This window comes from Triturus cristatus, chromosome 8, assembly GCF_964204655.1.
Source record: "Triturus cristatus chromosome 8, aTriCri1.1, whole genome shotgun sequence".
Taxonomy (NCBI): Eukaryota; Metazoa; Chordata; class Amphibia; order Caudata; family Salamandridae; genus Triturus; species Triturus cristatus.
The window spans coordinates 79,519,670-79,537,720 of record NC_140591.1 but is presented as its reverse complement, the minus strand read 5'-3'; the positions used below and the strand labels follow the sequence as shown (position 1 = coordinate 79,537,720).

Sequence of the window (18,051 nt, the reverse complement as noted above, 5' to 3'; positions counted from 1 at the left end):
ACTATGTGTTTCCTATTGTGATTGTAATATGTTTGATCTTTTCTATCTTGTACTTGAGAGAGAACCATAGAATTGTTTGTGTACTCTCTCTTTACCTTATAAATTACTCAGGTAAACAATAGGTCTCATCGAAATCATAAAGCAAAAAAGCTGACCATTCACTCACCTAAAACGGTCCACAAAAGGAGTAGTTGAAAGAATACCTATTAAAAGGAGATCACTGAGCATAAGGCTATGGCTGCTGGTATACTCTCAGGCATAAACACGTCTGAAACTACACACAGTGGATTTCAGGGTTGAGCCCCTCACGTGGATTCCATGGTTTTCTTACCCACAATACCCTGCAAACCTCAAATTTTGCCTGAAATAGCGAGGGGACTCCCACTGACCTTGTTTTAATCCGTTCCCATAGCATAGAGGACACAAGGCCCAGCCACAAACGTGGGGGAGCATTTTTAATCGGGAGACTTGGGGGAATGCTGGGTTGTAGGAAATTTGAGGCTTCCCATAGATTCCAGAAGTTTTATTCAAAGACATGCGAGGAAAATGTGTGTTTTAGCCAAAGTTTAAGTTTTTCAAGATCTTCTGGTTAAGAAGAAAACCCGGTGAGAGCCACGCAAATCACCCCACACTCAATTTCCCTGGGTTTCTGGTTTTCAATAATGTGCAGGTTTGCTAGGTTTCCCTAGTTACCAGTTGATCTAGCGCCCAAAATTCATAGCTACCCACAGTGCAAATAAGGGTCGTTTTTAGTGGAAAAATGTGATATGTCCATGTTGGGATATGGGCCCTTTCCTGTTGCGGACACTAGGCCTACCCACACCAGTGATATCATTTTTATCAGGAGAGCTGTTGAAGCATACAAAAGTACTAATTGGATTTCTCTCCATTTGTGCCTTCCAATCTAAGCCAGTGCATAAAAAAAAAAAAAGACATCGTGCAAAACGCCCTCTGAACCACATGCAAGTATGGGTACCCACACATTCTGAGATGTACAAATAACCACTGCTCCTAAACTCAGTATCTGGTGTACATTTCAGCAATACATAGGTTTCCTTCATACCTATTTTTCACTCTTTGAATTTTACCATATGAACTGCTGTAGCGTCAGTACAGGATGAAAAACCATTGCACAGTGCAGCTCAGATGTAAGCTCCGGGTACATCGGTTTCTTGGAGAACCAACAAACCCTATAAGATCTCCACGGCCAGTTATTTCAACCATTAGTTTCTTTGGCAAAACCTTGAGGGATCTACAGATATGACCCCTTGATGAATTCAAAACGTTGTCTACTTTTCAGAAATCTACAGCTTTCCAAGATCCCTGATGGGTTTCACACCTGTTTTTAACACAGACTGGAAGTAGGTTGAAAGCACAAAAATTAAGAAAAATGGGCAACATCTTTGAAAAATGTCAAAACTGTAGTAAAAAAACAAGTTACTTACATTCAGTAATACCTTCTCTGGTACAAACTATCTAGCCGCAGAAATCTTACATTAGAATTATCCCCATGCCTCAGACTGAATCTGGAAACCTTTCGAGCAGTACCTCTGCGCGCCGGTAGGTGGCATTGTTCAGCTCCATGTAGCATCATCCGCGTCAGAAGGCACAGGCGCGGTGCCTTTGTAGGTACCACCCCAGCGTGCTGATGCCAGTTTTTTTGCGACCTTCCACACCAGGATCGTGAAGCCATGAAGAACACTGATCAATGGCGTGTAAAACTAGGGCTCTGAAAGAGAAAAGCCCTGTCCCTAGAAATCAGTTCACAGCATGAGGTGGATGGGTGGGTTGGTAAAGAATCCACAGATACAGTCTCTACCAGCTTCGCGATTACCGAAGATAAATACGCTTTTCATCTGATATACACTACTAGCCGTAGATCCTTACCTTATAGTAGATGCTTAGCAATACCTCCCCGGAGGTACGTCTGCGAAACAATTTCACACCAAAAAATCCTGCAGGACTGAATGGGCGAAGTGCCTATCCCAACGGACCAAACTGTCTAGGCATTAGTGCTCAGTGAATGTGGCCCACATTGCTGCCTGACAGATGTCCAGGACCAGAACTCCGCGTGATACCACAGGTGGGAGGAATGAGCACACAAACCCCATGGGGGTTGCTTCTTGTCCAATGCGTAGCTAATTTTAAATCTGAAGATCGTGTGATGGTCCGTTTCAGTACAGTCTTCATTTTCTTGGCCAGACATACCCCACGAAGTTGATCGTCCACAGGCAATGCTTTTTGTGCAGTCAAGGTAGAATGACAACTCTCTTTTTGGGTCCAGCCAGTGGAGTTTTTCCTCTTCTTTGGAGCAGTGAGGTGGAGTGTAAAAGGTATGCAAGGTGATGGACTGCCTATGTGGAATGGGCTGACTGCCTTCGGCAGGAAGGATGCTAGCGTTCGAAGAACCAGTTTGTTGGGGCAAAATTAAATATAGGGCGGCTGAGATGATAGTGCCTGTAGCTCACTAACCTCCTGGGCAGATGTAATTGCCACCAGAAAGACTGTCTTGATGGTGAGGAGCATAGGAGGGCAAAAATGAAGCAGCCCAAAAGGATTGAACATTAGGAAAGTTAGAACCCAGTTAAGGTCTCATTGAGGAAGAAAGTGATCTGGGGAAACCTAGGCTGCAGACCTTTAAGGAACCTATAGACAACAGGGGATTTGACGAGAGAAGTCTAACCTGGCAGCTGCAGAAATGCTGAAAATGCAGATAAATAACAGCTCACAGTGCCCAATGCAGAGCACTACTAGGCCAGGTCTAGGAGAAACAAAAGAACCTGGAAAAGAGGAGAAGATAATATATCAACCTGTTTCTCAGCCCACCATGCTACAAATTTACTCCAATGGCCAAAATATACATTCTTGGTGGAGGGACACCGAGCTGTCAAGATAACATCACAGACTTCGGGTGGAAGGTCAAAAGCTGTCAGCTGTCGCCGCTCAATCTCTACGCATGACGGTGAAGGGTTGACGGGTTCAAGTGGAGAACCCTCCCCAGTTGACAGGACAGAAGATCCTACCGATGGGGCAGCCTGATCAGCAGACTGATGGCCATGCTCAATAGCTCAGGATATCAAATCAAATCAAAATTAGCTTTATTCGATTTTAGACATTAAAATCATAAAAGCAGGCATATTAAAAAGAATAAGTATTTCAGCATAAATTACATGTATAATTCATCAATACACATCTCGCGAGTATAAAATCCTAAAAATTCGTGAAGTGCATACAAGGGATCTATAATTCCTGAAACGAGCCATCTCGCCCTAGATAATTCCGACCTATTACATATCTTGTAATTTAGTTATTTAGGCGTTTACTAGTCCACAACACACTCTTTAGAAAACCCATCACAGATCCAATGCAGTAAAAATTTCCCAACATCTGTAAGTACACAAGGGCGGGGCGACATTGCCTCCATCCTCCTTGTTTTAATAAAGGTGTTAACCATCTGCGCCTTTCAATGGTATAAAATTTACAGAATAAAATTGCATGTAATGTAGATTGTAATGAGATATTGTCACAGGGGCATTGACAAAGTTCCCTTGACCAATCATTAATGGCTGGGTGGGTAATCAAACGATGGAAAATCCCAAATTTAGATCTTGTTAACAAATATCTGTCGTATACGCCTACAACACAATCGATATGGTTGGATGTCACATGTTATGGTGATTATTTGATGTTTAACCACCATACTTTTGTTCATCTCAAGAGTTAACCTATTTTCTTCTAGGTGGGTCATACAAACTTTTTTTAAACCCTTCCGATTAATAAGATTCATATTTTTCAGGTGAGGTGAAGAACTCTGGGCGTCCAATGTCCTGCATAACATTTTTTACATATTTAAGCCAAACAATTTTGCCGGCATTATCTAATCTCATGGCATCCATTATTATTTCCCTATTAAGGCCAGTACTAGCCGAAGTCCAAATTCTATGCCACAGCAGAATCGGTTGAACTTTGATTAAATCAGAAATATATGCAACTCCTAGTTCGCTGTGACAATTAAAGACTGGGGCACTTGCTGGGACTCCTAAAATTAACCTTAAAAAGCCATTTTCAATACGCTTGGAAACCCCAAATGGCTGCCCCATAAACTGATATGCTCACGCATTTTGCTTGGTAAATTTTTAATAGGATTTCAGATGGCCTTTTCCCCAGTTTTCTTGTAAAATTTATTAAGGCCGCAATGGACTTCATGAAAAGTAAGCTCCTGGCCTTAACAGCCTGAGTCCAAGAGCCGGTTCTATTAAAAAGGACACCCAGGTCAAGACATATCAAAGCTTTTCTTTGCGTTCAGCTTTAAACTGAGCCTATCCATAAAACTAGTGTAAAAGGAGAGCGCCCTCTGTAGGCCAACCTAGGTGCGGGCCATAAGTACCACGTCATCAGCATAGAGGAGAGAGGCTATCGGGCGCGCATTTACAGTTGGTGGGTCCCTAGTGTGTGACACCAACTCCTGTTCCAAAGCGTTAGTATATAATGAGAACAGGAGTGATGTCAAAACACAGCCTTGCCTTACGCCCCTCTGCACCTTGAAGGGCTAAGGATATCAAACTCTCCAAGTCCAGTCCGGAGCCACAAGGATAACTTGGGCCCAGTCGTTCCTTATCTGCTTGCCAAATCTGAGCAGGAGGGGCATGGGTGGAAAGGCATACAGGAGGCCTGAGATCCACTGGAGCCAAAAAGAGTCTCAGAGCAGGAGCCATCTTGGAAACTCCAGCAAAACTGCTGACATTGCGCGTTTTCGGCGGTGAACAGATCTAACCAAGGCTCTCCCCACTGTTTAAAGAGACCTTGCTCCACCTCCAGGGGGAGACGCTATTCATGATCCACTAGGCAGCTTCAGCTGAGTTAGTCTGCCCTGTTATCCAGCGAGCCCACCTCAGGCCATATTATACATTGCAGCGCATTTTCCCGGTTAGAGCTGGGCGTACATTTCAAAAGGTGCGCTCAGCGCTAACAAGGAGTGTGGAGCGTATTCGATTAAATGTGCTATCCCCAAGGCAGCTGTGAACTTGTGCTACCCTGGGGACAGCGCATTCAAGTGAAATACGAAGTGGCTTTGAAGCAGCTGCTCTGTGTTTCACTGTGCAGGCAGCAACCCGCCTGCAGGTTTAAGAGGGGTGAGAGATCCCCTTGCAGACTGAAGCAATGAGCGACTCCACCTGCCTGCAATGGGATGCCTAGGGGGTCCATTGGACCCCCTTCATTCCCTCCACAGGGCTGCCATCAGGGGGCGCACTGTCAATGCGCCTTCTGACCGCTTCTTCACCTCGGCGCCTGCGTCTAGAATACGGCACAGAGGCATAGAGATTTCCTCATATACATGGGGCCACACTCTCGTTGGAAATGAGGGAATGCCCCCTGATGACTGCAATGGTGCTATAGTTGCGCCAGTGCGGTCTGCATTACCGAATATTCTGTAATACCAAAGTGCCCCGGGGTTGCGCAAAGCTGGCGAGAACTCCCCATGCGCCTCTGGGCACTTTGTATAATACCGGCCCAGGTGCTGACCCACCAAGGATATGTCCTGAGGTTCCAGCCATGTCTAGGACCTCTTGACAAATAGTCCACAACACCACCCACCTTGTTTGTTGCAGTACCACATGGCAGTGGTGTTGTCCATTAACACCTGCACTACACTTCCCTTGATCGAGGGTAGAAAGCCCTTCAATGCCAGCCGGATTGCTCACAGCTCCAATAGGTTAATGTGGAGTCTAGATTCTGCTGAACAGAGGCCTCTGATCTCCACCTCTCCCAGAGGACCGCCGCATCCCAGAAGGGATGCATCTGTCACTACTGTCAGATCTGGTTGGGGAAGGCAGAGGAGTCTGCCACCGAGCCAATTGTGGTTCATTAACCATCACTTCAGATTTTTTGCAGCGCCTTCCAATATCTAGACCATGTTGGAGAGATTTCTCTGATCAGCCACAGGAACTTCGGGTTCCACTGAAAAGCCTGATTATGCCCACAGGCATGTGTTACAAACAGTATGCAGGAGGCCATGAGGCCCAGCAGTCCCAAGAGTCAGGCTCACAAAAACCCAGGATAGAGAAAGAAACATTGGTATCAGACTGAATATGCTGGACTCACCGCTCGGGAGGATAAGACCGAAACTGCACTGTGTCCAGAACAGCTCCAATGAAAGGGAGTGTCTGAGAAGGGGTCAGGTGTGACTTGAGCACATTTATAGTGAACCTCAGAATGTGCAGGAGGTCCGGCGTAGTCTGGAGATGTGAGATGACCACTTGTGATGAGCCCGCCATCAACAGCCAGTTGTCAAGATAGGGGAAGACTGGCACCCCTGATCTCCGCAGAGGGGCTGCATTCATCACCATCACCTTGGTGAACACCAGAGGGATGCTGGTAAGTCGATAGGAGAAAAACGTGAACTGAAAGTGCTCATGACCATAAACCACAGGTAACATCTGTGGGTAGGCAGGACGGGAATGGGGAAATATGCACCCTGCAAGTGCAATGCTACCATGCAGTCTCCTGACGCCAGGGCAGACAGGACTTGAGTGAGCATTTTGAATTGTTCCTTATTCAGGAAGAAATTGAGAGGATGCAGGTCTAGGATAGGATGAAGACCTCTGTCCTTATTAGGCACCAGAATGTAGCAGGAATAGCAGCAACGACCTACTTCTGCTGCAGGCACCGTATATATGGCTCCTTTAGCCAAGAGAGCTGCCACCTCCTGGCGGAGTAAGGAAAGATGGTCTTCCGTTAGTATGTCGTAAGTTGGTGGCATTGGTGGAGGAGTGGTCATAGAGAGGAGGGAGTAGCCCCGTCGGACAATGTCTAGAACACAACGGTCGGATTTTATCAACCTCAACTGGAGCAGGGGATGCCGTATCCTGCTCCCACTAGTTGCCCATAATGGTCTAAGGGCAAACTAAAGTGGCCTGGACACTGCAGCTGCTGGGGGAGTGGTGGACTGGCTCGAGCTCTGTCTGCCTGACCCAGACTGTACTGCGTCCCTGGCCAAACAGGGGGTGAGGGGCTTGCTTGCTGTGGTGGCTGGGCGGGTAGAGACCGCTGGAAGCACCTTCTGTGGCCATGAAAGGAGCGAAAGGTAATGGAGGTTGCCAAGGAAAGTCCCTAGCACCTGGCTGTAGCTCGGTTATCCTTGAAGCGCTCAAGAATGGAGTCTGCCTCGTCTCCAAGGAGATGGGAACTATCAACGGGGCATTTCCATAAGCGAAGCCTGGACATCCCCTGAAAAGCCATTCGTCTTCAGCCAGGCACGGTGTGTAAGGCTGCTGACTAAGAAAGCGCACTGTCTAGCGAGTCTGTCGTGCCCAGCCCACATCGAATTGTGAAATTAGGTGCGTCTCTCCCATAAACCATAGTTGGGGAGAATATGGCCAAGGGCTCCTCTGAGAAAACAGGCAGCACCTGTGCAACTGAATCCCAGAGTGAATGGGGTAATGGTCCAAAAGGCATGCGGTGTTTACAGACCGCAGTGCCAGGCAGGCAGAATAAACTGGGGGCTTAAACCACCCTGGGATAGGGTGCTGTGTGAGGAAGTTGGGGGATGACAGCAGACAATTGTCCTGTTCAGAGGAGCCCCTGTGTATGGCTTGGAGCAGGCCCCAAGCAGGACATCCATGAGGGTTTAATTAAATGGGAGAAGCTGTTTAGAAGGAGTAACTCCCAGCTGAAGCACTTCAGTCAAGATGTTAGCCTTGACTGCCATTGAAGGCAGGTTACAGTCCTGAACCTCAGCCTCCATCCTTGCCACCATAGCAAATGAGGCTCCCTCCTTCCTGGCCACGGTAGGAGAGACCAAGCCAGTACCTGGGGAGGTGTTCAGTCTTCTGGCATTTGCCAAATACTCACACCTAGTGTCCTCATTGGGGTCTAGGGGCTGGTATTCATAAGGGTCCATTGGCCATCCAAATCTACTCCAAGTCTGAGCCCAGAGGAATAGGGCTTCGGCTCCGGCTCAGCGTTGAATGGCTCCAAATCGGCTCAGTATTGGAGTCAGAGATGAGAATGGGGACAGCTCTGCTGGTGCACTAAGCATCGACAGTGGGGCCGGCACTGAGGAAGGTGGAGATAAAATGACTGGCGCCGGTGTGGATCTATTTGTGGATCCCAGCGTCCTGACTGGCGCTGAGGGCGAACCCATCGATGGAAGACCATTAGTGGCCCCTCCAAAACCATGGGGCCCAAAAGACACTCCGATGGGGACGAGCTGGCCAAATATGAGGTGCATGGCCTCATTAAATTCTCTAAGTTGGACAATCAATCAATCATTGATTGATTGAGATTAAATTCTCTAAGTTGGACAATCAATCAATGATTGATTGAGCTGGCCAAATATGAGGTGCATGGCCTCATTAAATTCTCTAAGTTGGACAGGGGTCACTCAGACTATTGAAAACTCGAGGAGGTGCAGAGACAGCCCAACTGGAGGCCAAACTTTGGAACCAGGCCTCAAGTGTCGATGCTAACATGTCTCGTTGGAAGACTTCAACGGACAAGGCGAAGATGAATACATCTTCTACGACTTCTTGTTCTTTTTCTTGAGGGATTTACTGGAACGGGACGACTGACTCTGAGAGCGAACCCGGGACCTTCCTCTGAACTAAGATATAGACCGTCACATGTCAAGCGGCAAGGAGTTTGAGGGATCGCTCCCTCGAGGCCTTGGGGTGCATGGCGCAATTGATGCAGGTCTTGGCGCTATGGTCCCGCTCAAAGCACCAAAGACAGATGAGGCGCAGGATATTTGTCGGTGACGGGCACCGCAGGGCTTGAATCCTTATTGACATCCCTGCCACACAAGGACAAATCTGAAAAAAGCTTCAACAAAAAGAAGAAAAAAAACAGTCAAAAAATTACGGAGGCTAGCTCTCTCCAGATCAGCGCCACTTTCAGGACGTCCACGCCAACAATGGCACGTGGAGCTTAACAACACCACCTACCAACACACAAGAGTACTGCTTGAAAAGTTTCTGGTTCTAGTCTGATGCCTGAGAACAATTCTAAGGTAAAGAATCTGCAGCTAGAAGTCTCTATCAGATATTGTTCTTTGATTCCACTGTGCATGTTCCTGTAAGCTGGGAAGAGGGCACTTTAGCACAGCAAACCTTTAATTGATGCGACTTTATGGGGATGACACTTTTTTGCAGATCCCTTTTTTCTTAAAAAGCCTGAAATTTACCTATATCTTGGCTTTTTATCGGTCCCCTCTAAGGGAATCCTCACACCCTGGGTACCTTTGGAATCCACAAGATATTGTCACTGTGTAGGCTTTTGGAATATCAGGAAGTTTGGCGGTCTGTCTAGTACGCGAGAGGTATGGTAGGTTCTAGGTAAATACGGTGCTGCCAGGTCATGGGAACTACCCTTAAACCCCTGTGTATGTGTGGGTGGGGGCCCACACAAATGAAGAGAAGCAAAGTCCTGGGCACACGTTCATGGGGTAATATACTTGGTTTGTAAAGTCTCGCAATCAGAGAGTAACCTGTGAGATCGACACAGGTATATTTCTTAGGTTTCTTTTGTTCCTTATTGAAAACACACAACCAGCCAACACGTGTTTCTTCACAAAGGGAACTTGTCCCGTGACTTCATCAGGGCGCTCTGCCGGTGATAATTCCAACCCGGCTGGTCTTAAGCAAATGCATTTGAAAGAGTGATAAATTGTAAAAATAGTGGGACGATAAGCCTGAGTAAAGGGGTGGAACCAGTGTCGAGACTGCATGCAGCACACATGTTGCAGGTTGACGGTTAGAGTGGCTTACCCGTCCTCTACCGCACTCAGAGGCACTGACTCCTTGGGATCACCTGTACTCAGGCTCTCTCAGTTTGCGAGACTTTACAAACCAAGTATATTACCCCATGAACGTGTGCCCAGGACTTTGCTTGGAACCCACAAGATGTTTAAGAAAAAAAGAAGCAAATTTGGCGTGGATACCAAATGTTATGGAGGCCAATGCTCCAATTATTCCAAATAGCCAAAAAAGTGCTCAACATTCTTGGGGGAAAGGTCTTAGCAGCCAAGAGGTTAAACAGAATTCACAAACTGAAGTGACATATGTTACAAGTGCTTACCTATACTAGAGGTATAGTCAGTAGCTCCAAAGATCAACTCTGGCGCCCTGTAGTATCGGGAACAGATGTAGGAAACGTTGGGCTCTCCTCGGACCAACTGCTTCGCACTACAATGGAAACACAAAACACAATTTTAGAACGAACCTAGAAATGGTACGTGTGTACATCTTTTTTGTTCTCTAAAACAACTGAACACCAGATCTTAAACAATACTTGTAAAAGCTCTCAATATTTCACTCAGAATTTCACATCTACACAAAAGGCAGGAGAACACAAAATTATATACGTCGTCTGTACACTTGTTCAGAGTGGGCATCCATGTTTCTTTGCATAAGCAAACATTTTTCTCTTGCAGAAAACTCATTTCCAAAAGGTTTCATTTGTAATGAACCAAGACGCATGTATGTCTGTAGTGAAGAGAGCAAGCACTTTAAGCGTGAAGAGTGCAGGCTTCTACAGAGGTTGAGGGCCCCTCTCATCGCTGCCAACTAGCTACACTTAAACTGGCAAAATAATATCTTAATGCTCAAACAGAACTTCAGAAAATATGAAACTTAAAGTAGTGTTCTAAGCATGCACCCTAAACGTACCCACCAGAGCACATGGGGACAGTGCAATATGAATCTTACACCACCCTATGTGTGTGCATTTGTTACCACCGTTAAGTGTGTGAGGGGGCATGACTAAGCCTTGAGTAGGTTATAATGACCCTCCTCTCCCTCCACAGCGTTGAAAAATTACGTACAGGGTTACACACTGATGCTCCAGCCATGTCTAGAGACGCAGAGCCTCTTGACAAAGGGTCCAAGACCCCACTCTGCCCTACCAAATGGCGGTGGTGGTCTCCGTGAACAGTTGAACCATTCTTCCCTTGATTGAAGGAAGAAAGGCCTTCAATGCCAGTCAGATTGCTCGGAGCTCCAACAGGTTGATGTGGAGTCTGGACCCCTCTGATCTCTACATCGCCCAGAAGGCTGCTCCAGCCCAGAACTAATGCATCTGTCACCACAGTAAGCTCTTGGGGAGGAAGGGAGAGGGGTCTGCCACTGCCCCACAGTAGTTCATTAGGTACCACAGCAGGTCTTGTGTGGTTCCCTCCGAGATCTGGACCATGATGGCGAGACTCCCCAATGCTGTACCCACTGAAACTTCAGATCCCACTGCAGAGCACTCCTATGCCAACGGGCGTGTGTCCCCACAATGATGGAGGAGGCCATAAGGACCAACTGTCTCAGAGTTGGTCTTTCCGAAGTCCAGGCTAGAGGCTGAAACATCGGCATCATTGCCTGATTATCCTGGAATCGCCGCTTAGGAGGGTAGGCCCGAAACTGCACTGTGTCAGGACCCGCTCCGATGAAAAGGAACATCTGAGAGAGTCAGGTGTGACTTCACCACATTGATAGTGAACCCCAGCGAGTGAATAAAGTTTGCCATAGTCTGGAGGTGGGAGGACTGCCTCGGGCGAGCCTGCCTTCAACAGCCAATCGATGTAGGGAAAGACTGGTTGAATAGCAGCACGGCAAACTGAAAGTGCTCTTGGCCTACCATAACGCCTGTGGGCAGGCTGGACGGGGATGTGAAAATAAGTGTCCTGCAAGTCCAGTGATACCATCCAGTCTCCTGGGTCCAGGGCAGACAAGACTTGAGAGAGTGTGACCATTTTGAATTTCTCCTCTTTCGGGAAGTGATTGCAGAGGTGCAGATCTAAAACAGGACGAAGTGCCCCATCTTGCTTGGGCACCAGAAAGTAGCGGGAATAGAAACCACGACCTACTGATGCCGGCACCTTCTCTATGGCTCCCTTGGCTAACAGAGCAAAGACCTCCTGACGAAGCAAGGCGAGGTGGTCCTCGGTCAGCTCGTCGTAAGTTGGTGGCATTGGTTGGGGGAGTGGTCACAAAGGGGAGAGAGTAGCCACTTTGGACGAGCAGCAAAATCCAACAGTCTGATATTATTTACCTCCAGTGGGGGGCAGGATCGCCATGATGTCGGAAGGCATACTAAAGGGTTTTCGATGTTGTGTCTGCTGGGGTGGGGGTTGGACTGGTATGAACTCTAGCTACCTGTCCCACATGTCTGAGGGTACCGTGTCCTTAGCCACAAAAAGACAGAGGATTCCTGGCTGGGTGTGTAAAGATGCGGTGAGAAGTCCCTCTTGTGGTCACGAATGGGACGGAAGGCAGACTGGGGTTGGCGTGGGGGCTATGGAAAGGCCCAAAGACCTGGCCGTAGCTATGCTATCCTTTAAGTACATGAGCACAGAGTCTCCTTCTCTCTGAACAACTGGGAGACATCAAAGGGCATGTCCATGAGCAGGGCCTGTGCACCGCCCGAAAAGCCGGTAGTTCCTAGCCAGATGTCGCTCCCAAAGGCCACCAACGATGAAATCGCTCAGCCCAGTGGGTCAGTAGTATCCGGTCCACATCGTATGGTGAATCTGGCTGCGTCCCTCCTATCAGCAACTGCTTGAGAGAGTATGGCTCTGGCCTCCTCCGAGATCATGGGCAACACTTGAACAACAGAGTTCCAGATGGTATGGGGGTATCAGCCCAAAAGGCATGCGGTGTTTACCGACTGCAGTGGCAGACAAGCGGAAGAGAACATCCTCTTCCCGAAGGTATCCAGCCTTTTGGATTCCCAGTCAGGTGGGGTAATCGAGAATGAGCCAGGGAACTGGGGTCCCTTGCCGCGAGGGATGGAGGCTGCAATTGATGTTTGCACAGGAGCTCCTGAAAAAGACTTGGACTAGGCCCCGAGTAGGACATCAGTGAGGACTTCATTGAATGAGAGTAACTGTTCAGAAGGGGTAACTCCCGGCTGAAGCACCTCCGTCAAGACTTTGGTCATGACTGCCACTGAGGGCAGCTTATGGCCTATGACATCAGCTGCCCTCCGCACCACCACTGCAAAAGAGGCTTCCTCCTGCGTAGCCAGGGCAGGGGGAGAGACCATACCAATGCCTGGGGAGGTGTCCAGACCATTGGCATCCACTAGATCCTCATTCCAGATGTCCCTGGGCTTCTGTAACTGGTATCCATAAAGGTCTACAGACCCTTCCTATTAGTCTCCCAGTCCAGGCCTATAATAGGAACAAGGACAAGGCTGCGTCATGTGGAATCTGACCCAGTTGGCGTCAAATGATGTTTATTCAGCTCTGTGTCAGAGTCAGGGATAACTATGGGGACGTCACTGCTGTGGGACAACGGCCCCCCAGGGATGTCAGCACTGTAGGCAGCAAAGGTCTAGATAAGGTAACCGTCGTCATTTCAAATCCATCCACGAGCCCAACTAGTGCCAAGGGCAAGCCTTCCAGTGGAAGATTAGTAGAGGCCCTTCCAGGGCCGCAGGCCATGAAGGCGCTCCAGCAAAGAAATCTCTATGAGATTGCTCTATACTCTGTGCACAATAAAAACACATTGTAAGGTGCAGCTCAGTTGTTGGCTCCGCGTACCATGAAGAACCTACAAACCATACATATCCCCGCAACTTGAAGGGTCTAGCGGACATAGTGATATATTGCTTTTCTAATTTTTTCCATCGTGACAAGAAGTTAATTTATTTCAATAGTTAGCTTGTTTAGGTAAGCATTCAGGGATCTACACAAATGATTCCTTACATAAATATTTTAAAAAATGGGCTACACTGTGTTTATGAAAAAGTTCTTTTCTCATTTATCCTAAAAGCTAGACTGTGATTTTAGCACAACAAAACTTTTTTGATGTCATGTTTTTAGGGCATAATAGGGACTCTCTTGCACAGGAATTTTTTTCCAATTTTTCACAAATGTTCAGTGGGTCTTACCACTACCATCCAGGTTAAATATAAACTCCTGGGGCCATTCCTTGCCAAAAAAACTGATTTTAAATTGTAAAGATGAACTAAAAGCATAGGCCCTGCATTGTCCAACCTACTAGGTCATTTACCTTTCTGGTGCACTCTTAAAATGGATTCAAGTAGGAAGCTAGGAATATTACATAAAGACCTAGACTTTAAATTATATTGATTCATCTTTTAAATATTTTCTAAAAAAATGTTTTTTGTAATACACATACAACATATTTTCAAAGTCCATTCATAAAATCATCTTACTGTAACTTAGTCCACACAAATACGTAGGTCCTACATACTGTCAAGGATACTCCATTTACTTCATTGCTTTTTTGATCAATAAAAAAGCATTAATCAATACAATTTTAAGTCTAAGTATCTTTATGTAATGTTCCTAGCTCCCTGTTCAGACCAATTGTATTTATCTTTTAATGTGGTATGCTTTGTTCTATGGACTCAGCTGAACCTACCCTGGTCATTCACAAGAGCTTGTAGACCTATCAACGAGACTGAGAGAATGAGCAGGACTCTGCCAGCAATGCATCTGCTGTCCAGTTCCATTCAAACTGGACTTTGTGGGTGAAAGAGGGCATGTGCAGGAGCACTGATCCAAAGGACCAGTCAGGCCCTATCAGCAGAGTTGAAGGAAATTATTAAATGAAGGTCTATTTCTTGCATACATGCCAGAGTACTATCCTTACTTGGCGGTGATACGACTGTAAGGTGGACTGTTACCAAATGTGGATAATGTGGAATTGATCATCTGTCATGATCACTAATTTCGTCGAAGGTCATTACCTTTTCTGCATGCACCTTGTATCAATGAACTATTTAAGCTATTGGGATACTAGGTAGTGGAAGATAAAGACCTATGTTCATCTATGGAGACATTACACTCGGACACAATATTTTCCACTTTCATTAGTCAGGGTACACCCCAGGAACATTATGGCAAAGACACACCATCTTGCAACTGTATTTGTCTGCATCCAACAAGGAGCAACACTCTTGAGATGAGTGTTACAAAATCAAACAGTCAGCAGGTGTTCCCACATGTTCCCATGTTGGGACTCACTCTGGGCCTCCCGAGAGGAGTCCCTAGAACTGCTTTTCCTGATTGCATGTATCCTGCTTGCTCACCTTACTTTAATCAATGGCTCTTTTTAATAAGTTCAGATTTCGTGATCCTTAATAAATTCAGATTTGCATTTCATCACAGTATGGTTTCAAATAATTTAGTTTAGTAAATGTACCGATTTGACGGTTACGGATTGCTTGCTATTTGGACCACTTTTCTGCAGGTTAAATACTACCTTCGCCTAATAAAAAAAGTTCCTTAATGACAAAGACGTTACCGTTTGGCTTGCTCAGAGAAATCTAAATCCATATTTAGGTCCGATCCAACCCTCCCCTGCGTTGAAAACTCAAAGTCATACAGATACGAATAAGAAAAATGACGCTAGCAATAGGAACTCTGCTTTCAATGGAAAGCTACACCAAAGAGATGGGGAAATAGTTTACAATGTAGAGGCATTAGAAACCACTCTGGCTCTAGACTAGTGTGGGCGGAAAAATAAAGGACATACAATACCACTAGTCACAAGGAGTATGTTTAGACTGAGACACTAATTCTTCCTATTTAGATGGTGAAAATTGGATTTGTAAGCTTTGAACCAACGACTTCAGATAAAGAATGTCCAACTGTTCGCTACTGCTAGGAGGATGCACCAAGAGTGCACTGCCATGTGAAACGTGGGTGAGCCTAAGGAGCCACAATGCAGATGCATCTTATGAGTCGAACTGAAGCCTGCCTGCTTTCTTCTGTCTGCATACATAGTTGCAGAGGAAGATGACTCATGGAAAGTAGAAGCAATTTTAGATACATTACCTTACCCATCTTGCAATGATGGTTGTGCAGACTGCTACTCTGGCATCTTCAATATGGTGAGCAATAAAAGGCATATTAGGGGAATTGTATTCTTCAGTCCTTTCAAAGCAGAATAGGATCAGCCACCTAACCTCAATACTGTGAAGTACCTCCTTTGAAGATACACCATGATGGGGATAAAACCTAGCAGACATGCTTTGAACTAAACTGCAATAACTTCATATGGAAAATGGAGTACACTTCTGAGGCGTTTGCAGCTCACGCGTCACAGAGGTCCGTAGACCCCGACTTTTAGAAGACCTTTGAGTCAAACAGATTATATATAAGGTGGGAGAGTACCAGGGCTGGGCAAGTTGGTAATTAATTTGGCAGTAAGCCTTCGGGATGTAAAGATATGGTAATAAAAGGACAACTAAATGACATTTGATTACGTTGTTTCAGAATAATATGCTTCCCTGAGGCCCGTTTCTGTAAAAATATACAGACACCAACTAGTTTTTGCATGAAGCAATGTGAAAGTCTCACTCAATCAGGAGTCTTGATAAACGCTAGGACATAATTGTTGTTTGAGGAGCGGTGCTGATGAGCAAAGACCAACACCTTAGGAGGCATGCAATCAAATTAAGCAGATGTTATATGTGTGCTAAATCCTTCACTTATCTAAAGATCCTGTGTTAGGGAAAGAGGGGTGACAACTCGAAGATCTTTGTGCCAGGACTTGGGGAAAAAAAGCACATAGTAGCAAAGTAACCAATAAAGAGCCCCATCACCCAATGATATGGGCCCCTGGAAATCAGAGTTAAAGTTCTTGCATTCGGTGAATATGAGAGTCATAAACAGAACCAGACCCCAGACTGTGAATATTGAGATCAGGATTGTTTGGATGAGTTTCCATTGGTGGGCTATATGAACATGGTGAATTGTGGGTTTGCCTATACAACAGGCCAAAGCACAGTACTGCCCCACTCTGGCATATAACACAGGATGTTGGCCTCATCCTGGGTAGGGAGGCTCTCCGGGCCCAGAAGATTCCTTTCAACTTCAACAAGTTCAGGTCATGTGGAGAGATGTAGCTATTGTGAGGCACAAAATATTTATGTAGTGATCCTATAGTGGGCATCCAACAAACATAGATGATTCAATACAGAGTCCTTGGAAGGGGCATTGCACTAGTTGATTTGGAGTAAACGCATATTACTTTTGAAACAGCATGGGAGGATAGGTAGACTTAGATGGGGTTACAATGGCGGACCAATATCCAATCCCAGCGTTCCATTAGGCTGAGCTGGACAGAGCTTTACAACCGAGCATGATGGACCATCAGGGAATATGATCTATGGACAAAATCAGTGGGGACATATTTGCAGTCTAGAGGTATCCATGAGAAAACTACTGAAGGTTAATAATTAGAGAGGGGCTAAATTACCTTGCATTTTCACTCACTGTATAAAGGCCTTTGCAGAAAAATGTTTCCCATATATCTGTATGGAGATAGTGGTCAGTGCGAGAAAGCAGATTTGTACCAAACACAATGTTCACGGTTTAATTATAATCATGGAAATGAGGTTGACAAGACTGACCACCCTTGACCCATAGTAATGCCCAATTAGTGAAGATTTCTGTGAGAGGAAATAAACACCTCTATTAGTTAAAATTCCATGCATGTGTTGCCCATAACTTTGATATGTGCATCGCTTGATCAACTTCTGTATTAGAAGTATCGCTGAAAAAGCAAATGCCCTGTACCAATCGATTAACAATGTATTCACGAAGGACTCCCTTTTTGGGTACCTATATGCCATGTGTTACCATTTTTTGTTGTACTATGTACCAAAAACTCATTGCCCAACTCGCACTCTAGAAAAGTATGGTATTCTCATTCATCCGAGTCTATTAAGCATAGACTGAACTGGCCCAGTTCACCAAAGTAATGACACATGCATGTATATGCATGTGTATATTCATTACTATACCGAGGTGTGACTGTTTTTTGATGCTATTCAGCACTTCAGAGTGGAGATTTATCCCTGAGTGTAAACTTGCATGTTTCTACCTGCTCCAGAGAGGGGGTGGTGCCTCCTATATTTCTATTTACGGTCTTTACATCAGCATTTTCCGTCCTGCCTAGTTGTCTGACATGCCTGCCTCCAGGTAAAATAACTTTGAATGAAAAGGCGATCTCCCTATGAAAATGTAATAAAGTTGGATTTAAAAAAAATATATAGGTTTATTGTATATTATGTATGTAAATTTACCTTACT

General features: G+C 45.8%; 1 protein-coding gene across 2 annotated transcripts in view; it reads right to left on the bottom strand.

The window, feature by feature from the left end:
- The window catches only part of GSK3B (glycogen synthase kinase 3 beta), a 702,432-nt gene that overhangs the window by 219,620 nt on the left and 464,761 nt on the right, over positions 1–18,051 (bottom strand). For both annotated transcript variants that reach the window (XM_085621049.1, XM_085621050.1), the window contains exon 6: positions 10,075–10,181. In XM_085621049.1, coding sequence (XP_085477175.1) covers positions 10,075–10,181 — 107 coding nt within the window. The remainder of the gene's footprint in view (positions 1–10,074; positions 10,182–18,051) is intronic.